The sequence below is a fragment of the Sturnus vulgaris genome, chromosome 17 (assembly GCF_052056855.1).
Source record: "Sturnus vulgaris isolate bStuVul1 chromosome 17, bStuVul1.hap1, whole genome shotgun sequence".
In the NCBI taxonomy this organism is placed as follows: domain Eukaryota; kingdom Metazoa; phylum Chordata; class Aves; order Passeriformes; family Sturnidae; genus Sturnus; species Sturnus vulgaris.
Window position 1 is genome coordinate 1,943,262 of NC_142259.1, and position 21,046 is coordinate 1,964,307.

Genomic DNA, 21,046 nt, shown 5'->3' on the forward strand with positions numbered 1-21,046 from the left:
GGCTGCTGCATTAGCATGGAATCCCAGAACAGCTCAAGCTGGAGGGGATCCATAAGGACCACTGAGTCCAAAGCCCTGCTCCTGGCAGGAGCACCTACAATTAAACCATAGGGACTGAACGTTGTCCAGATGCTCCCTGAACTTGGTGCTGTGACTGCTTCCCTGGGGAGCCTGTTCCAGACACTGAGCAGCCTCTGGGTGAGGAACCTTTTCCTCATGTCCCACCTGAACTTCCCCTGAGGCAGCTTTGTTCCATCTCCTCGGGTCCTGTCGCTGGTCCCAGAAAGGGGAGATCAGCACCTGCCCCCCCAGGAGGAAGGTGCAGAAGCAATGGGGTCACCCCTCAGCCTTCTGCTCCCAGCTGAACGGGCCGAGTGGCCTCAGCTGCTCCTCCCAAGTGCTGCCCTCGGGACCTTTCATCATCCTGGTTCCCTGCTCTGGACACAACTCCAGCCCTCAGATGTCCTCTGTGTGCTGAGGGGCCCAAACTGTCCCCAGGACTGGAGGTGAGGCTACCCCAGTGCAGAGCAGAGCAGGACAGTCACCCCCCTGATGTCCCGTGGGGCAGGGCTGGCCCATGGGGCTGCCAGGGCACTGCTGGCTCCTGTTGCACTTGCCCTCAGCCCAAAGCTCCTGAGCCCCTTCCCCAGGATAACTCTCCAATGTTGTTACCCAAGTAATATATTTTTTCAGGATTATCCCATCCCAGGTGCAGAAACCAGGTCTTGCTCTTGGTTCATGCACATGGTGATTGGATTGCCCAGCTCTCTGGTCTACCTAGATGTTTGTGTAGGGCCTCTCTACCCTCAAGGTTGTCCACAGCTACTCCTGATGTAATGTCAGGATAAACTTACTTAATGGGCATTAAATTCCTGCGTCCAGATCATTTACAAAAACTTTAGGAGCCCTGGCAACCCCACTGGTGATGGCCCCCAGCCTGATGTGCCCCCAGTTCCTGTAAGGCTTTGAGCCCAAGTGTAGGAGACCCATCATCCAGTTCGCCTGATGGACAATGGACTGGATGTGCTCTGCACTGGACACTTTGTCCAGAAGGATACTGTGATACTGTGAGAGGCAGTATCAAAGCTTTGCTAAAATCTCAAAAACCCACATCATTTGGCTGTTCTTGGTCAGCTTAGTGGGGTGATCTTTCCATAAAGGGAAATTCAGTTGGTTAACCAGGACTTCCCCTCATGAACCTCTGTTGCAGTGACTGACAACTGCATTGTCTCTCCATTGTTTTTCAGTAACTCCCAGAATAACCTTCTCCATCATTTTACCAAGCACTGTAGTGAGACTGACAGGCCTGTAATTATCAGGGTCATCCTTCTTATCCTTCTTGAAAATTGAGAAACATTTTGAATGTAGCTGACCGATGTCTTTCAGGAGCTGTTTGAGCAAAGCATGGCTGTGTGTTAGGTGAAGTCAGGGGTATTCTCTAGAAGCAGATCTCCCAGTTTTTCCTGGTGCCTCAGTTCTCACTGCAGAGAGACCCTAGGTTGCACAGTGTGTTCCTTTGAAACGTAACTAAACTGGAAGTTGCAGTTCAGGAGCAAACTCCTGTCACATCAGGGCACCCTGGGCACAGAAAGAGTCTGAGATCAGGCTGAATGTGGATAGTGTTGGTGCCACCCCCCAGAATGAGCCATTACTGGCTGCAGATTTTTTGTGTCACTCTCCTTGCTTTGTGCTTTGGCCCACAGCAGAGCCCTCACCTGGGAGACCATGTCCTCTGGGATCCTGGGCTGCCTTTGAGCCTTGTTTTCATCAGTGAAGTGTTCTGTGTATGCCTCTGGTTGTTTGTCTCCTTTCTTCCGTTCTCAAGCAAACGCCACTGCCATCAACCTTCCCACGAGCACCTTAGAAATCCAGCGATTCCCCCGGGAGCCCCAGAGAAGTACAGGGGCCGAGAGGCCAGACAGGGGAGCAGGGAATGAGCCCATCACAGCTGCTGTCATTCCCCAGATCAGCGGGGTGCAGACCTGCAGCACGGTCCGTGTGCTGGAGTGGAAAGATGGGGTGGCAACTTTGCCTGGGAGTAACCTGCGGGTAAGTGTAGCCCTGGGCCACTGGGTTTGACCCCTCAGCCTCTCCCCACAGCTGCTTGTGCTTGTAAATCCCCCAGCCTGTGCCAGGCAGGGAGCACCAGGATGTGCCGTGGCCTCCCTGCACCCCAGCTGGAGGATTCCTCAGCTGCTCCAGCTCTCCTCCTGCCCCGTCCCTATGGCCCTGCCATCCTGGGAGTTCAGCATAGAGCTCAGAGGTGCCTGGGGGGCTGCAGCAGCTCTGCCCTGCACAAGGAGGCACAGGGGTGCTACGTGCTGTGCAGGACATCATCCCTTCCAAACTGTGCCAAGGACTTGGCTCTGCCCAAGCTGCTGCCTTCACCCCAGGAGCAGCGGCCGCGTGCTTGTCTGGCAGCAGTGCCTCAGGGCACTGCTCAGTGAATGCCCTCAGTGCATGACAGCTTGCAGAAAATGCACCCATTTCTCAGCCTCAGGACACCTCATCCTCCAGCCACCCACCTGCCAGCTCCAGCTGGTCCTGGCATCACTTGAGTGCCCAGCAGAGGCTGCAGGCAGGCCACCTTCATAGGGCCTGTGGTGCTGTGCTCACCTCTGTCCTCAGAAGAGTTGTCCTCTTGTCAGACACACTGATGACCAAACCGTGTCCCTCATTTTCAGACCAACCACCCAGTTACACGTCTGTCCTCCTTAACTCTTTTTCCTCGCTTGTTGTCCAATGACACAGTTCCGGATTAATGAGTACGGGACGCTAAAGGTGGTGAGTGCTGATAAGATGCCTCCTGTGGAAGCTGTAAAGGAGGGTCACACAGAGAAAGATGAGGACTCCGACGTGGCACCCTCCAGCAGAGACAATCCTACTGTGGCTCAGGGTAAGGGCACTTGTGGAGTGGATAGCACCATCCAGCAGATGCTGTCTGGTGTCTCCGTGGGTGAGGCAGATGTCTGCTGTGTGTGCTGCCCTTCCTTGTGCCTCACTGATGCTCCTCTGTGTCCCAGACGTGGCGGAGCAGCCCACGCTGCCGGCAGCAGAAGGGCTGTGCCACTGCGACACCTGCGGCCGCAGACACGTGTGGGACGGGGCCCGGGAAGGCAGGGGCTTCTGCAGCGAGCACTGCCACCAGCAGTTCAAGGAGAGGTAAAGGAAGGGGGGTCTGTGCCCTGCAGAGCCGGATCCATTTCTCTGCCCTCCCTCCCTGCCCTGCTCCACACGCTCCAGCCAGGGATGGGAGCGCATTGCCTCTGGCAGGTGCTGGGGGTCCTGCCTGTTCTGCTCGTTCCTGAAGGCAGGCTGGGGGGGAGGAAAACTTCCCCAGGAAGCAGCAGGAAGCACGGGAGCCAGATTTTCTCCTGCCCAATTTGTGGCCTAGATATGATCTGTAAACATGTATCTGCTGGAGCAGGAGGTTGCTGCACTGGGGGCTTCCAGGCTGAGCAGCAGTGGAAGGCCACAAGTCACGGGGGCATTTCCAGCCCTACTCCTGACCGGTGTCTGACTCTCAGGATTTGTTTTCCAGCATCTCTGGTGCAGCTTAGAGCCCTGCTACTAAAGTAGATCCCTTTTGATCCATCCCTGGGTTCAGGTTTCTGACACCCAAGTGTGTGAGGGTGACTCTGGCCTGTCCCTGGCTCTAAATCTTGGCAACTTGTGTGCATACATCCATCAGGAGGGGTGGGGCCATGTGTGAGTAAGAAATGGGGAGACAGTGATTGTCCAGCAGTCTCTCCCTTGCTGACACCCCAGGCAGTGTCCCTGTGCTGCACTGGCTGCAGTGCTTGGCCCTCCCTCCCTGTGTGCAGGTCTGTCATAGTGGAAAATTCTGCCAGCAGCACCAATGCCACTGAAATCCTCAAGCCTGTGAAGAAACGAAAGAGGAAGGACTATCAGAGCCCCTCGGAGGAAGAATATGAATCTGAGCAAATGGTAGGACAAGGACAGGGAGGGGGTGTGTGCAGCCAATGTCCCAGGGGCTGGGGGCCAACCCTGTGTGCATAGATCTCATCGTGCTGCTCAGGGCTCTGTCAGCTGCAGGTCAAAAGGGAAACGGGTTGGCCAAGATGCCAAAAAGACTTGAGTGTGTGGAAATGAGGGCTCCTAGCACTGGGCTGGTTGTTTGGCATGTGGAGCACTGAGGCCTGGGCAGTGCCACACTGTCCAGCCTGGGCTGTAAGTAGTGAGCACTCTCAGCTGCTCTCTTGAGTCTGGGCCACCAAATGAAGTAGGGGAGCGTCTGTCTGTGTGCTGAGTGTCCTGGGACAGGGAGAGACTTTGACAAGGCAAGGAAGCTCTGCTTGCTAGCCCTGACTATAGCAGGTCCAGTCCAGATGTGATTGCTACCAGTCAGCACTGAAATCCCTGCAAACTCCCATCATCAGATTCCCTGGCAGCCCATTTCTGGGCCAGGCATTGGTCAGACCATGGACCTCATCGAGGTGCACTATGGCCTGGGCACCAGTGTGAGGGTACAACACACAGCCAAAAACCTCTGTGTGGACCTGGATTCTGTTTTGTCTGCTCTCATGTGTAGGAGGAAAAGCAGGAAGAGAGGAAAAGCTCTGTGGAAGACTCTGCCATGAGCAATCTGGAGGCTGAGGCGTGGAATGGGAGCCAGCACGGTACGGAGGGTGGAGTGGGCAGTGGGGTGAGCACTCCTCCTGGGGCTGGGGGGTCCCACTGCAGGGTTGGACCCTTTTGGTGCTCCTACAGGGTCAAACACACACTGCAATGTGCTGGCACGTGGTCCTGAAGGCTTGTGAGCTTCTCTACTTGCTTGATCCTGCTCTCTCTGTCTCTTTCCATTTCTCTCCTTTCCTCTCTTTCTCTCCATGGGAAGGGGGCAACCCTACAGACACCGCACTGGCCTGTGCTAGACAGAGCTTCCTCTCCCTCCCCTTGGGAGCTCAGTTTGTTGCTGGCTTGTGGACACTGTTTGGTCCAAAGGGACACTGTCCTGAGCAAGAACAGGACTGCACCTCGTGTGGCTGTGCCCTCCCTTGGGATGGGCTCATGGGGAACTTCCCTCGTGGCATCAGGAGCTCACAAGTTTGGGGGCTGCTTATGCAGGTGCAGTAACACTGAAGCTGTGTGATTTGGGATTGTCTCATCCTGTGGGGATCTGTTCTAGGACTGCATCAGAGATCTCAAAAGCAGAGCTGTCGACATGCAGGGAAAGGATACAAGCTGAGGGATGCAGTGTTTGCTTGGTTGGTTTTTTCCCTGCAGTGTCAAGGAAAACTTTGGGAAACACTGAAAATAAGCATGTATGGGAAACCTTTTGTCTTTGAATACTGAAGGTTATACTGAAAATAATTTTAAAATTAAACTGTATCAACTGCAAACTCTTCTCCATAGCCAAGTGCAGGGACAGTGGCAGGGTTCAGGTGTCATTAATCCCTGATGTTACACTGAGTTAACCACTGTTAAAAAGGAATCTCAGATCTCATACCTGCTTCTCACTGAGCCCTGAGCATGTAACCTTCCCTACTGCATACAAGTAAGCAGTGATGAGCTTTGTTACTTCAGCGTTTTATTTTCTCTTATTTTAGAAGTACTTCAGGAAATAAAATACACACCTGGATGCCTCAATGCAGCAGTCAGTGTATGCTCTGACTTGGTGTATTTGTCATTCCTCAGAAGTGCAGAGCTTGTACTCACAGATTCCCCAGTCATGCTTGGCACTTTTTCTATGTCCCAATGAATAGGAGAAGTGTTTTTCACTCTGAATTGTCAGCAAAGCAAGGTTAGTCACCTTGCCCACTGAAGTTCAGCTTTAATTTCTTCCCTAAGTTTCTGGTTTTTTTCCATCTCCTCCTAAGCCCAAAGGAGGAAGGAGTTGGTCTGTTTTTCCTCTGAATTTATGGCCTGCCCTACCTGAGGCTGTCTGCCATGGCTGGCCTGTAGTTGGGAATTTCTAGCACTGGAATATGCACAGCACCCCTGCAGTCCCTTCAGCTGCTGCAAATTCGGGAGACAAAGAAGCTGGAGAGCAAGAGACTTGGGTTGTGTCTCAAAAGTCTTGGGCAAGGCCATTATGGCCTTCTAAAAGGCATAAAGGGTCACCTCCCTGTCTATGAAGACACAGTGCTGTCTTCTTTGCCATATGGGTAAATACATCTCTAGGGCATCAGGGTGACCTTGCTGTGCCACTGGGGCTCAGGTGGCTGTCTCAGAGCAGAGGATGGCAGAGCTGGGATGTGAATCTGCTGCTGCTTTGACTGTCTAGGAGCCCCTTGAAGCTGGCAATGATTCCCAGACCAGTGCAGGGATCCTGCTGGCTGCCCCAAATCCATCCTGTGAGGCCATAGCAGATGTTCAGGCTGGAGGAGGGTCTGGTTGGACAGGGGCCCTGATGGCTCGTCCCTCACACTCCCTTGGAGTCCCAGACTGGTTGGAAGGGACCTTAAAGCCAATCTGGTTCCACCCCCTGTCATGGGCAGGGACACCTTCCAGGTGCCTGACTAGGACATGGTTCAGGACATTTGGGTCATGGGGGCTCCTGGCTCTGCCCCCTCGTTGTGCAGCTGGCCACGTTTGCTGGAGAAGGGGCTCTGGTAGGATGGTGCTGAGCTTTACAGGGATGCAGGACCCTGTGTGAGAGCAGGACAGCCCCGAGGCAGCGGGGCAGGGCTGGAGAGGCCCCTCAGCAGCGTTTGTGTGCGTTTGTGCTGCGCTCAGGTGCCAGTGAGGAGAAGAAAGAAGGCTGGTCTTGGGCGTCCTACTTGGAGGAGCAGAAAGCTGTCGCTGCCCCTTTAGATCTCTTCCAGGATGTGAGTTGGGATTTTCCTGTCTTTTTCCCTCTTTAATCTCTCTTTTCTTTCCCTTTTTTTCCCACCCCTCCTCCTTCTCCTCTCTTCCTTTCCTCCCTGTTTTGTGGGACTCTGAGCAATAGCCAAACTCCTGTCATCAGCTGGAAGTGACTGGGCAGCCTCCAGTTTTGATTTGCCCGGAGTCCCATTCCCCAGCAGGGTGCTGGCCCCCATCCCAAACACCCCACCTTTGCCTAGGACACTGCTGTGACTCTGGCACAGTGGTGGAGCCTTTCCAGCCCTTGCTGGAAGCCAGGTGCGCTCTCCTGGGGCTGTGCTGCAAACAAGTCAGGCCTGTGCCCTGCTCCCCCAGCTGCAGCTTTTACCCCAGGGACACCTTGCCCTGCCAAGAGAAGAAATGTAAATCCATAAGGAGGTGAAACACTGTTTTTTCTCTATGGGAAAAACTTAAAATTTGGATGACAACATAACCTGTGGCCCATAGTCTCTTGGTCCCAGCAGCTCCCATTGCCTAGTGGTTGCTCTCCTGGTGGCTCTAGACCCAGCTCCCTATGTTGATTTTACATTGTAATTTAATTTTTGTTTCCAGTACCAAGTAGCTTCCCAGCACAAGAATGGCTTTAAAGTGGGGATGAAGCTGGAGGGGATTGACCCGCAGCACCCATCCATGTACTTCATCCTGACAGTGGCTGAGGTAAGGAGCCTCCAATACCTGTGTTCCTTGGTTTCTCCTGGCTCTGGGGCAGGGGAGGTGCTGCCAGCTGGCCTCTGCAGGGGACAGGGCCCGTTGCTGCAGGAGATGAGCTGCTGCTGCAGCACCTCAGGCAGACAAGCAGGGAGTTCCTGCCAGCCTGGAGGGACAGGACACAGCACTGTGCAGCTGGGTTGGTCTCTCTGTCATCCTGGCACAGCATGGGGGGGGAGGGATTGTGCTAATGGCAACAGCTTATGTCCCTAGGACAGGTCTGAGCCCTTGAGATGGAGTGTGTGGAGGCATCCCACCACTCTTCCTTGTGTCTGTGCAGATCCACTTTCCACTCAGCCACGTGGCAGCCAGACCAGCCTGGCCTCACAGAGCTCCCCAGGCAGTTAGTGTTGCATTTAGCCAAAATCTCTACATCAGTAGATTCCTGGGCTGCAGAACAGGGAGTCTTTGCACTTGCTGGAACCAGCAAGGTGCTCCACCATGGCATTTAATGCACTAGCCTGAACATCCCTTCTTTGGGCTGGCTTGTGGTGGCTTTGCACTGACCTTGTTGCATGCTGGACACTCTTTGGAACTGGTTTGTACCTTCCAGTTTGGGCACTTGCCTGTGATTGACTTTTGGCTTCCCAAAGTGACCCATGCTGAGCTGGGTGTGTGGGAGGGGAGGGGGTGTGATGCTCAGCCAGGGACAGCAGCAGATCTCCACGGCCCTTTCCTTCTCCTCCCTCCCTGCTGGCAGGTGTGTGGTTACCGGATGCGTCTCCACTTTGATGGCTACTCTGAGTGCCACGACTTCTGGCTGAATGCTGATTCCCCTGACATCCACCCTGCTGGCTGGTTTGAGGAGACAGGGCACAAACTCCAGCCCCCCAAAGGTAAGGAGTTAATTCATCTCAGGTGATGGCTCCTGCTGAAGGAGGGTAATGAAGAGTGGGCCAAATGTAGAGCTTGAGGTAGGGACAGGGTGGCCCTATGGGGCCAGGGAGGGATGCTGCTGTACTGGGGGAGTTCCACAGGACAACACTTCAGGCACCCATCTCTGCTTGCTCACATTTTGGGGCAAAGCTCTGTTGCTCTGGATCTCCCAGTGCCACCAGCTGTCCCTCAGGGCAGGACCAGAGGAGGAGCTGTACTCTGGATTTCCACTCCAGTGCTCATTTTTCCTAACACCCCTTCAAAACCACACATCAGCCCTCAGCCATGGGCTTTGGGCATTCCAGGGCTACTGTAGATCCTGTCTGCCCGCAGCAGGATATGCTGGCAGGGTGACAGTGGGTCAGGGATGGCCAGGTTCACCCTCACATCCTCCTGGCTGTGAACTCACTGCTCTCATTTCTCTTCCTGAGGGGTTGTAGGTTATAAGGAAGAAGAATTCAGCTGGACAAACTACCTGAAATTAACAAAGGCTCAGGCAGCTCCTAAGCACCTCTTCATGGTCCGAAACACTGTGAGTAGCAGCATCTCCTTCCTGCCAGAGCCTACAGGTTCAGGTGTGACTCATCCCCTTCAGCTGAGCAAAATGTTTCCATCAGCACTGAGTTTTGCTTTGTCCATCCCACTCCCCTCAAGCCCAGAGTGCTCAAGAGCCAGGAGCGTGTGGCACACTTTGCTGCTCAGGATCTGTAGCTTGGACACTCATTTGATATGCCCAGAATTGGTGTTGGTCTGATTCTGTTTCATCCAGATTAATCTCACGGACAATTAAATCTGTTACACAAGTACTGGTGAGGAGAAATAACAACTACTCTCAACAATTATTTGGCTAAAAATACATCACTTAATGTTTCTTAAGTATAATTCCTTTGTCTCTGTTTTGTGTCTTTGCTGTTTTTGTGTCTGCCTATTTTTTTTTCACATGGAAGCTTGGGTAAGGAAAGTGGGAATACAGGAGAATGAAAAAGGAAAGTGGGAACATAGAATGAAAATGCTGATCATTCCTTTGTCAGCTGCAGAGGAAACTCACCCTACTGGCAAATCAGCCTCTCCAAGTTATTTATTGTATCTAAACCCTGCTGTTCATTGCTGCAACAACCCCACCAGTGTGTGTGATGCAGTGTTTTGCACAGATTCTGGATCCAAGAAATAAAGGCAAGGAAGGGAGAAGGGCCCAATCCCAGCTCCTCCTGCCATGCCTGAGGCATTGGTAGCTGCTGACTGTGACCACAAACAAATGTTTTGGGACAAAATCGGAACTAGTGTCTTTTGGAGTTTTTTTCTCTCTTGGAATTTACTGCTTATAGAAGATCCTGAGAGTCTGAAGGTCACATTTCCTCTTTCTTTGTGTGGCCCAGCTGAATTACTTACCCCCTTCCTGTTTCCTTGCACAGCAGCTCACTGCCCATCTGGGAGCCTGAGTGATGTCAGGCCTGTCTGGAGGCCAGACAGAGTCTGGTTTTGGGAGGGTTTGGGCAGATGCCTCCTTGCAGCAGGCATAGGAAGTGGTGAGGAAGGAGCTGGGGCTACAGCTCCGAAAAAGCCCTGCCCCTCTCTCCTGCCAGCACGAGGCTTCCCCAGGCTTCAAGGTGGGCATGAAGCTCGAGGCCGTGGACCGCATGAACCCTTCCCTGATCTGTGTTGCCACAGTGACTGACGTAGTGGACAATCGCTTTCTGGTGCACTTTGACAACTGGGATGACACTTACGACTACTGGTAAGTGCACAGAGGCTCTTGGGGGGCCAGTGGTGGGGAGACACCCACAGAGGGCCCTATGTAAGAGCTTGGGTATGTTTTCTAGGTGTGATCCCAGCAGTCCATACATCCACCCAGTTGGGTGGTGTCATGAGCACGGCAAACCTCTCACACCTCCTCAAGGTGAGTCAGTGATCAGTCAGGTGCAGCCTGGGACTGCATCCCCTTGGGAACAGGCTTCCAAGGGTGGCGTGAGGGTCCTGGGGACTCAAACCTCCTGCCAAAGCTCCTGTACACATGATCAGGTGCAGCATGGTGCTTGTGTTGGGCCAAGTCTCCACTCAGAGATACGAGGAGGACTCCAGCTGTCTGTGCACACCCAACAGTTTCTGCTTCCTTGTACTGTGGGTTTCGTGGTCCATGAGGAAATAGCAGCACTTCTTAGTGTCTCTCAGGTTCCTGTGTGCCTGGCACAGACTTGGTTGGCCCTCACAGGCAGTGAGGCATTCAGGGGTACTTTCTGACTTCCTGCAGGCATGTCTCACCTTCTGCATCTTCCCTGTTCCAGATTATCCTGATCCCGACAACTTCACCTGGGAAAAGTACTTGAAAGAAACTGGAGCATCTGCTGTCCCATCTTGGGCCTTTAAAGTGGTAAGTGTCACATCATCTGCTCCACCCCACCTGTGCAGGAATTTGGGTTTTCTTCATTGTCAAGACTTTGCTTTTGTGACACGTCCAGGGATGTTCTGTATTCTCCTGCCACAGGCCTAGGCTTTGGATCTAACTCAGAGTTCAGAAGTCAGGGCTATCCTGGGCAAATAGCTCAAAATTGGGAGAAATGAGGAGTATGACTGTGCCCTCAGCTAAACAGGAGCTGAGTGGTGGGAAATAATTTAGGTTGGCATTTTTCATTTTGTTCTCAAACTGCACCACCAGCAGCCTTGTCCAGCCAAGTGTGGTTGCAATATAGATCCCCAAAATGTGTCACTTAGAGACCTTCTTCCCTGGGGCACATCTTGTTAAAGACAGCTCAAATGCAGGGAGCCTGTTCCCACTTTCTTCTGTTGCCACTGTGAGCTGGGGTGGCTTTTCCCTGGCCAGGCCAGGGCTGGGAGGTGAGCTCAAGGAGGACACAGTGCTGGGAAAGCTGCTGAGTGGGGGGGAGCCTGCAGCAGGGCCCTGCTCCCCCTGACTGGTCTCTTCCAGCGCCCGCCCCATGGCTTCCTGGTCAACATGAAGCTGGAGGCAGTGGACAGGAGGACTCCTTCCTTCATCCGAGTGGCCAGTGTGGAGGATGTGGAAGATCACAGGATAAAGGTGGGTGCTTGAGCATCAGTGCTGAGCCTGTGTCCAGACACTGTGCTGGCTTGCTCTTGCCCTTCCCAGCTCACTGGGAGTGTGCAAATGTGGGCAGGTGCCAGTGCCTGGCTCCAGGAGTGGAGAGCCTTGTGCTGCACTTCAGCTCTACCCTGCTGCTTGCTTTCAACTCGGAGGGCTCCAAAGCTCCTCAGAGAGGTGTGCTGGCATTTGAAGGGTGACCCCTCTCTTGCTTCCCCAGGTCCATTTTGATGGCTGGAGCCACGTGTATGATTTCTGGATTGATGCAGATCATCCAGACATCCATCCCATGGGCTGGTGCTCAAAAACAGGACACCCATTGCAGCCTCCTCTCAGTAAGTGCTGCACCTGCGTCAGTTCCTTCTCACAGGGCATGACCACACCAGACACCATTGTCACTGCCACCTGCCTATGCACAGAAATGGGAGGGTAGATTCTGGCTGTGAACGGGCAGGGAGGAGAGGTCACTCCATGAATTTGTCAAGTGGAAAAGTCCTCCCTGTTTGGTGCAGGCAGGGAGCCCAGAGCCCCGGCTCTGCCTGGGCCTGTAGCTGTGACAGTCTTTCTCCTGTTCCTCTCCTCTGGCTGCAGGGCCAAAGGAACCAGCCTCCTCTGCCCATGGGGGCTGCCCAAGCCTGGGCTGCAAGAGCATCCCTCACTCCAAGAGCTCCAAGTACAGCTTTCACCACAGGTGAGCTCCCTGGCACGGCCCAGAGGGGCACAGCTTCTTCCCTGCTGGGCTGGGCCAGCTCTTCCTCTGTTCCTCTTCACCTGCCATCCCCACCAGCATCCAGTCCTTCCCTGCACTCACCCCACACCTGGCTCTGCACCCTGCTCCCCCAGGCCAGGCCCCTGGGCAGCACCAGGACCCAACTGGAGGAATCCCTGTTCACCCCTCCTATGCCTGTCCTGCAGCCCCAGAGCCCTCAAAGGTGTTCTGTGTGTCCACCTACCATGAGCAGTTGTGGAGAGGACAGTGCAGATGCTGTGCACTGACACCAGCTGTGAGCACGCTGTTCCCCCCACCCCTCTTGGATGCCTTTCCCTGTCAGGCTTTGAGCTGAAGTGCCAAGAAGGAGCAGTGTTCCTGCTCAGGCATTCGCTTGAGGGACCTTTTCCAGGGGAAACCTGGCTGGGTCTAGTGCCAACCCCAGCACCAGGCTGGTGTCAGGAGGAGCCAGTATGGTGGAGTATCCATGAGGATGTGGAGGGCAGGTCTGCCTCCCGAGGGTTTCTGTGCTGGCCACGCTCCTGGCACACACTTACTGCTCGCTCTGAGGCTGCTCTGGATGCCTGTGGGGCAAGGGAAGATGGAGACTCTGGGAGCCTCGACGAGCTGCTCCATCAGCTCACTGGTGCCTTGCCCAGGGTTGCAGGGATGGCAGAGGGCCAAGGTTTGTACGTGGAGGGACTGGCTGTGCCCTGCCCCTGCCCCAGCAGCCTGGCCTCGGGAATTTGCTCAGCACATCTTTCCTCTGCCTTCCATGGCCAGGGCTATGGCTGCCCGTGCTCGGGGACAGAAGGGTGGGTGGCCCTGCTGGCTCGTCACCCGGTGCTGCTCCAAGCTGGGCCCAACTCCTGTGTCCCCTCTGTTCTCTAGGAAATGCCCCACGCCGGGCTGCGATGGGTCAGGCCATGTGACGGGGAGGTTCACAGCCCATTACTGCCTCTCAGGGTGCCCGCTGGCAGAGAAGAACCAGGGCAGGCTGAAGGCCGACTTGTCTGACACCGAGGCCTCGACTCGCAAGAGGAGCCCAATGGGTTTCCCTCAGCGAAAGAAATCTCGGCACCACGGGAGGTAGGGGCACGGCCGGCGAGCCCCGTGCGGGGAGGGCCCCTGTGCTGCCACTGCCCGCCCTGGCAGGGGTCACCAGGCCACAGAGGCTCCTTGGCCTCGGCCCTGCCAGCTCTGCCAGGCACCTCTCTCGCTTTTTCTTCCCACGTTTTCTGGCTTTGGCTGTCAACCCTTTGGGTCAGGGTCCAATAGGTCTCTGCTCCCACAGCTGAGGTGTTGCTCTGGGCACTGGGGAGGAGGGCCCTGGGGCAAATCCCAGCCCAGCTGGACATCAGTCTTCCTGTCTCTTTAGAGGGAGACCTCCAAAGTACCGGAAGATGCAGCAGGAAGACTTCCAGAGTAAGTGCTATTCCCTGCCATGGTGTCATTGCAGGACAGGGCTGGAGGAGCTGGGGTAGGTGGGGGCAATGGGGCCAGGTCTCCCTTGGCTCACACAGGTCCGCCCCAGTGAGGGCCTTGTGGTCAGCTGCCAGAGAGGACCTTGGGTAAGGGACATCCCTGCCTTGTGCCAGGGCTCACAAAGATCCCTTGGTTTGGCTCTGTGTTATGGCTGGCAATCTTTGAGTGCTTTATGGCATGGAATTAGGATCCTCTCTATGGCAGTGTATTTTCTGTGGTGCTATGTCCTCTTCAGACAGGGATAGTGGGAAGCTGTGCCCCAAAATTTCAGTGTGGTTGTGAAGTGCCAAATTATTGCTGCCATACAGAAACTGATGCTGGACAGTTGGCTTCGCATTTATTTAGTTCTGATGCCTGACAGAAGCAGATGCCTGATGTGTATCCAGCATCTCTTTCACCATGGGCTGTCCTGCCACCTACCCCACTGGTCGGGGTGAGTGGAAAATGAATAATTAAAGGTCATGAGAACAAGGCAAAGCTAAGCTTGTCTCAAGTTCTTTCCCCTAATCCCGCCTAAGTGAACACTTGGATACACTGACATGCTGTTGACTCAAGGGACAGCCACTTTCTGCCTGCAGGGGATGTTCGCGTCCTTTAGCTCATATCACATGTTGTGCTTTATCCCCAGCTCTTTCTTCAGACAACATGCACCAGTCACTCTTCATGTCCGCCCTGTCCGCCCACCCCGACCGCTCCCTGTCCCTGTGCTGGGAGCAGCACTGCAAGCTGCTGCCAGGGGTGGCTGGCATCACAGCAGCCACGGTGGCCAAGTGGACCACTGATGAGGTGAGGTGCTTTGGACGGCTCCATGCTGGCCCCTGATGGCTTGAATGGCTGGGAGTGCCCTGCCTGGCTCTGCATCACCGTGGCACATGCACCAGGCACTTCAGTGGCCACGTCCCTGGGCTAGCAAGGAGGGGTCTGCTGGACACATTGTCACCTTTGTTCACTTCCTTGGGCAGCTGTGGTGATCCCTGTTGAGGCCTGAGTAGGTGGAGGAGCTCTGGCACCAGCCTCAGCAGCCCTAGCTCTCAGGCACTGGCACAGGCTGCCCAGGGCAGTGGTGGAGTCACCATCCTTGGAAGTGTTCAAAAGTAGTGTGGATGTGACACCTGGGGACATGGCCTTGGCAGTGTTGCTCAGTGGTTGGCCTCGATGATCTCAGAGGCTCTGACAACTTGAATGATCCCCTGATGTCTCCATTACCCCCCTGGGTGCCCCTCTCAGGCCAATGCCTGTGCCCAGGGCCAGGGATGGGCTCTGGCATGGGAGGGAAAAGCAAATGCAGCCTCTGCCCCAAGAGCCCCGTGGCACCTTGCAGGGCTCCAAATGGGAGGATGTGGGCTCAGGGAGGTCTCCAGCCGGAAACATTGCTCTGTCTTGACATTTCTCTCCTTTATTCCAAGGTTTTTAGCTTTGTGCAGACTCTGACGGGTTGTGAGGACCAAGCCAAGCTCTTCAAAGATGAGGTGAGAAGGGCAGGAGGATGAGAGCAGGTGGTCAAGGAGAGCTGTGTGCCACCAGGGCCGTGAGGAATTGGCCAGTGGCCTTCCTGCAGTGGCTTGCTGCTGGATGCTGAGGGCACATCCAGCACCTGGCAGAGGTCGTGCCCTGCAGCCCCACTGCATGGGAGTTTGCAGCCATCTGGATGTGCCCATCTGGGGCAGGAGGGGAGCTGCTGACCCCCAGGGAGCTGTGCTGCCCTGTTCTCCCAGCATGGGGGACAGAGGGCCCCTGTGAGGGGATGCAGATGGGGGACAGGAGGAGGATGGTGCTGCAGCCTTAAGAGCACCATCATCTCCTGAGGGGAGCTGCTCCTCCTCACCCTTTCATCCTTCCCCCTCTGCCCCTCTCACCAGCATAGCAGTCAGATGGCACTGCTGCCTGTCAGGGTCGGCGTTTTTGGACCCTCTGTGGGCAGACGTGTGGAGGTGGCTCTGACATCCGGGCCTCATCCTGGGCATTCTGGGTACAGCCACTGGCACACCCTGTCCAGGAATGGCCCCTGTGCTTTACGGGTGCTCATGCAGGCAAAGCTGAACCGGGGCAGCATCCGCAGGTGCTGGTCCCTGGAGCAGGGAATGGATGGCTGCTGGCCCAGAGCAGGCTGTGGTGGCTCTGTGCTGTGCCTGTGGGGCTCCAGGATCCCAATCTGCAGTATGAGCTCCTGGGATGGCGCCTGGAAGGGCTTCTTCCCCTCTGCCCTGTTCCTGGGCACATGAGCTGCCAGCTGGGGTTTCCCTGGGGCAGTGTGGGAGTGCTGTGGGTGGCCCCTGCTCTGCTCTCTGGGGTCACCTGTGGCTTTTACCCAGGTCGTGCTGGTGCTGGCTGTCTCCAGGAGTGCCAGCCTAGGTTTGCAGTGAGTGCCTTTGTCCCTGCTCTCCTCCCCAGATGATCGATGGTGAGGCGTTCCTCTTGCTGACGCAGGCTGACATCGTCAAGATTATGAGTGTCAAGCTGGGCCCGGCACTCAAGATCTACAATGCCATCCTCATGTTCAAGAACGCTGATGACACCTTAAAGTGACTTCTCTTGGCCCATCTGGGACCCTCCCTCATCACTGGTGCTGCCAAACTGTCTGGTCAGGACAGAGATTCCCCCAGCCATCTGCAGCTTGTCATGTCCTGCTCGTGTCCTCCCGGGTGCCACATCTTCACTCTGCCACCAGCCCATCTCCCATCCTCTTCCTTTCACGCTGCCCTTCTGCAGCGCTGGGCCCAGGCTTGCCCCAGGCCTCGGGGGCACTTGCAGGGAAGGAGGGTGGACGTGGCACTGGCCCATCTTAATGCCACAGCTGCCCCCATGTCCTGCTGTGCCTGCCCCGGGTTGAGGGTGCTGAGGGCTGGGGGAGCCCTGTGGAGGGGCTGACACCTACTTGAGTCACCCAGGCAGGGGAAGGGACTGACTGCCTGCATCCATGCTCACACCCACTTCAAGGCTGCTCTTGCCTTTGCTCAGCAGCTGAGAGAAATTTGGGGTTTTTCCCTCTGTGTGATCCTCTGGGGGTATTTGTGCTTACACTGTTTCCAAGGGATGTTCTTGAGGAGCTTCTGCTCATTTTGCCTTTTCTCTGAATTCTTTTGACTTTCCCTTTTTAAGGCCAGTTGATGACTGCTTTGCCCCTGCACTGCACTGCAAACCAGTGGTCACCTCTTGCCCCTTCAGAGTCCTGGCTGCTGCTCTGCCCACAACCAGCACCTGTGCTTTATTCCTCTTTCCTGGAATGCAGCAGCCCCAGGGCCCTGCAGGGCCAGGGCTGGCTGGGTGCAGAAAAGGCTCCATTTCTTCTTGTGCTTCAGACTGTTTTGTCCAGTGCTTCTCTGGGAGAAAGGATGCTTGGATAGTTTGCTCCTCTTGCACCTATTAAAGACTCCTCTGCCAAGGAAGTCAGGCCCTCTTTGGTCCTTGTACTAAGAGCAAGGCCCTCTCTAGAGTGGAGACAGTTGCCAAGGACAAGAAGCATCCATTGCTCCAGTAGAAAGATCCTCAGTTGCTTCTGATGGCATTCCTGAGTTTGCTGAGTTGATTCTGCCAAGCTGCCTTCTCCCCCCTCTTTGCCCTCACAAGGCACCCAAGTTCTGCTGTCTGAAGAGCAGGATCTTCTGCTGTCCCTGGATCCCTTACCTGCAGAGTTAAAGGAAATGCAGCACTTTGCTGTTTTGTTTCTGTCCTTTTCAGAACATAGCACCTTTCCAACAGGGCCACAGGCAGATTAGGAATGCTCATATAACACTGTCCCTTGTAATGGAGGAGGGACCAAAGGGCTGCAGAGCCAGAAAAGCCAATGTTCCTGGGGGTCCTGGCAGAGTCCCAGCAGCTTCTGATGGGCCCCTTTCCTCCTGGCAAATCCCCACACTGCTCTCCGTGGTCCATCACCCTGGTATGTGAATCCTCCCACGCCTGCTGTGGGAGCTGCTGCAGCAGGGGGTGGCCATGCAATGCTGGATGATGGCCACTTGCCCAGATGGCCACCTGTCATGGGGCTCTCTGTAGGCTGCAGCAAGTCCCAGGTCCACTTCCTTTCCCATTCCCAACAATGACATTCCAGTAATAAAACAATTTCCCCCCTTTCCCAGTGCCCAAAGACAGGGATGCAGAGATGTGAGCAAGTGCACCAGCAATGTGTCCTGGAGCAGCCTGCCTTGGGAGCCACTATCATATCTGGGTCAACCTATTTGAGGCTTCCCATGGAAATGTAGCATTTTGACTTTGTTATTGAATATTTGGGGTCACATTTGACCTTCTTTTGAAACGTTTGCTGCTCGCTCTTCACGCAGGACTTGCAACTTGTCCACGTCTTTGTTTTGTCATTGCTTGGGTTTGATTTAGGCAGCTTTCCCTCTCCTTTCCTTTTTTATGTCCTTGCATCTCTTCAAGCACTGCAGTGTGGCCAGCTGTGGACAGAGGGAGTGGGAAGGAACAGCTGTGTCCCTGGGTCTCAGAGTCACTCCCTGAGCCACCCCTCATCTGCAGGAAGTGGTGTGGAAGTTGGTCTCTTCAGCTGAGGGAGAGTCTCTTTTTGGGCCACTGTGTGCTGGGGGAGAAGAGGAGGAGCCCCGGGACCTTCAGCCCAAGCTCTGAATGATGCTGAGACTTTTCCAGGTGTGATCTGGAATGAAAAGGCTCCCTCACACTGCAGACATCACTTGAGTTTGCAAGGACCCAACTTAGGAAAACATCCTGTTCTCATCTGCTCTATTGCCACGTGTGAAGTTGTTCCTCCTGCTGGGGGAAGGACTGAGCACCATCCCAGGGTGCTGGGAGAGGAGCTGCTAGCCAGGCATCAGATCTGAAACTGCTGTGAAGAAGGGAGAGCCTTGTGTCTCGCAGGGCTGCCTGGCAGAGCAGAGGAGGTGAGGAGATCAGAAGATCCTGCTGAAGGGGAAGAGGAGCCATGAGCCAAGCCCTGGCTGCCCTTCAGGGCTGGGTACAACCAGCAGCACCAGTTCTTGCTCTGCTGTCGGATGCAGCCAAGCTGTGCACTGCCTGGGCAGCAGCCACACAGGCAGAGGTGCATCCCCACACTGCCCTGGGCTCTCCTCACTTCCCTCTTCAAACCATGACCTGGACCAGGCTGCTAGGGTGCTGCCCCTCGTCTGGGGGGTCTGGCTGCAGAGCTGGGATCTGAGCTCTGTGCCAGGAGCAGCAGTCCCACTGGCAGGGGGTAGGGAGATGGGAGGCTGTGCTATACGCCTGCTGGATTGAGCATCGCTTCCTCAGCCTCGGGTTGATGTACCTGTTGGGGTACAAAGCTGCTGGATTTGTCTGGGTGAGGGAGTTACAGGGTGTGTAGGTGGTCAAGGGCTATTTACTGTTAAAACTTATAACCTTCTGTGTCCTTTAAAACCAAACCCAAAGCATCGTGTTACGTGTGAATGGGTGATTGTGGGAGTACCATGATGCCATTCCCCTGCTGTTGGTGTGTTGCTGTTTTAGGGTGGGGGTTTCTGGGGCTGTGGAGGCAGCAGACACCCATCCTAGGGTCTTGTGTGATGTGTCCTCTGTGAGCAGTTGTCCCTGGTGCCAGCAGGGAGGCCAAGAGAAGGAAGGTGTGCTGCACCCCTGGCCTTGGTAGATCCTCCATTCCCCACAGAGCATTGAGTGAGAGTCCCCCCTCAGGGGCTGTCAAGAACAGCTGTAACCAAGGCAGAAGCACCAAAGTTATCTGCCCTTCCCCTGTTGCCTGACCAAATTCCTCACAGGGACGTTCACTGCCCTGTCACTAACAAGCCAGAGAGGACAGTGGGCTGGGTCTGGCCCACAGGTTCCCCTCTGGGGCATTTCTGAGAGATGTGACTGCAGCCAGCATTTCTAAGTCAATGAAGAATTCTTCAAGTGGAATGTTTTTTTTGAGTGGAGGTCCCCAAGTCTCCGTTTCTGCCATTCCTGCCCCTGCAGCTGGTGTTGGGAGGGCTTAGCTGGAGCCATGGGAGAAGTCCCACTACGTGCTCCAGCCTCAGCTACGGGGTGTCTTCTGGAGGGGCTGGGCTGTGGCTGTCTCTGGGTGCGTGGGAGCAGTTGGAGCCACTTGGGTAATGGATTCCTCCTCCTTATGGAAATAGGCAGCACTGGGACAATGCAAGTCAAGGTCTCCATTTCCATGAGGGCAGCCAGCCTGGAGCTCAGCAGGGAGGGTGGCTGTGCCTGCCCCACCAGAGCACAGCTGCCTGCCCTCGCCTTCCTCCGCTGCTTTCCATGGCAATCACAAGCACTTTCAGAAGAGAAAAGCACCCTCCAAATGGTCCAGGAGGGCTGGGGGCTTAGGGCAGCTGCTGCCTGCAGGGGCACATCTGGGCCCATGGGTGCAATGATGGAGGAGGGAGCCAGGAGAGGATGGGAACCTCCTCATCTTCCAGGAGGTTCCCCACTCCTCATCCTCCAGGAGAGCTCTTCGATGCAGAAAGGGAAAGACAGGAGGGCTGCAGCCTGACTCCCTTCTTCCAACCCAGCCTTTCCCTCTAGGGCCTGAGACTTGCTTGTCCTTGGAGGGGGGAATGGGGACCATATTGTGGAGGGAGTGTGATTATGATAACAAAAGCTTTTTTGCACTTTCATTCATTTTGCACTCTTTCTTAATTTCTTTTTTTCTGTGTTTTTGATATTAGCGCCTCCTCTCTGTGTTTTCATAAAGAAAATCTTTCTGTTGTAGCCAGTGCAGCTATTCTGGAACTGTGTGTCCTGAAATTTAAAGGCTCTATATATATAAATTTATAGTGGTACAAAAGTAAATTTATATATATAGATGATGGTGTGGTGTGTTTTGTCAGTGTTTTAAAATAATAAACAAATGTGAGCAACAGAGGCCTGTGAAGCAGGAGTGGTCACTATGCTGTGGGACCAGTCACTGCCCTGCAGGAACTGTCACTGCAGGGCTGGAGCAGTCATTGTGCTGCAAGGCAGTGGGAGCAATCTCTGTGCAGTGGGGTAGCAGGAGCAGTCACAGCGTGCTGGGAGAGGTCAGGGCACTGGTCACTGCGGGGGAGCAGTCACTGCATGGCCAGCGTGGTCACTGTGCAGCAGGTGAGGTCAGTGCAGGGGTCAGTGCAGGTGTCAGTGCAGGGATCAGTGCAGGGGTCAGTGCAGCGATCAGTGCAGGGGTCAGTGTAGGGATCAGTGCAGGGGTCAGTGCAGCGGTCAGTGCAGGGGTCAGTGCAGGGGTCAGTGCAGCGGTCAGTGCAGCGGTCAGTGCAGGGATCAGTGCAGGGGTCAGTGCAGGGGTCAGTGCAGCGGTCAGTGCAGGGGTCAGTGCAGCGATCAGTGCAGGGATCAGTGCAGGGGTCACTGTGCAGCGGTCAGTGCAGGGGTCAGTGCAGGGATCAGTGCAGGGGTCAGTGCAGGGGTCAGTGCAGGGGTCAGTGCAGTGGTCGCCGCGCAGGGGTGAACCC

At 55.1% G+C, this 21,046-nt stretch overlaps 1 protein-coding gene across 4 annotated transcripts in view; it reads left to right on the forward strand.

Annotated features, from left to right (window-relative positions):
- LOC106859191 (L3MBTL histone methyl-lysine binding protein 1) overlaps positions 1-20,460 on the forward strand; it is a 34,415-nt gene extending 13,955 nt beyond the window's left edge. For 2 of the 4 annotated variants that reach the window (XM_088175066.1, XM_088175065.1), the window contains exons 4-23: positions 1,826-2,049; positions 2,752-2,896; positions 3,024-3,162; positions 3,825-3,948; positions 4,553-4,640; positions 6,700-6,791; positions 7,381-7,485; positions 8,237-8,372; positions 8,844-8,944; positions 9,996-10,147; positions 10,233-10,309; positions 10,695-10,780; positions 11,336-11,446; positions 11,688-11,802; positions 12,059-12,158; positions 13,068-13,265; positions 13,555-13,601; positions 14,290-14,447; positions 15,068-15,130; positions 16,053-20,460. In XM_088175066.1, coding sequence (XP_088031192.1) covers positions 1,826-2,049; positions 2,752-2,896; positions 3,024-3,162; positions 3,825-3,948; positions 4,553-4,640; positions 6,700-6,791; positions 7,381-7,485; positions 8,237-8,372; positions 8,844-8,944; positions 9,996-10,147; positions 10,233-10,309; positions 10,695-10,780; positions 11,336-11,446; positions 11,688-11,802; positions 12,059-12,158; positions 13,068-13,265; positions 13,555-13,601; positions 14,290-14,447; positions 15,068-15,130; positions 16,053-16,187 — 2,396 coding nt within the window. In that variant the 3' untranslated portion in view covers positions 16,188-20,460. Of the gene's footprint in view, positions 1-1,825; positions 2,050-2,751; positions 2,897-3,023; positions 3,163-3,824; positions 3,949-4,552; positions 4,641-6,699; positions 6,792-7,380; positions 7,486-8,236; positions 8,373-8,843; positions 8,945-9,995; positions 10,148-10,232; positions 10,310-10,694; positions 10,781-11,335; positions 11,447-11,687; positions 11,803-12,058; positions 12,159-13,067; positions 13,266-13,554; positions 13,602-13,896; positions 14,139-14,289; positions 14,448-15,067; positions 15,131-16,052 lie in introns of those variants that run through there. The other 2 variants (XM_088175067.1, XM_088175069.1) reach the window with 2 other exon arrangements.
- Positions 20,461-21,046: the final 586 nt, after the last annotated feature.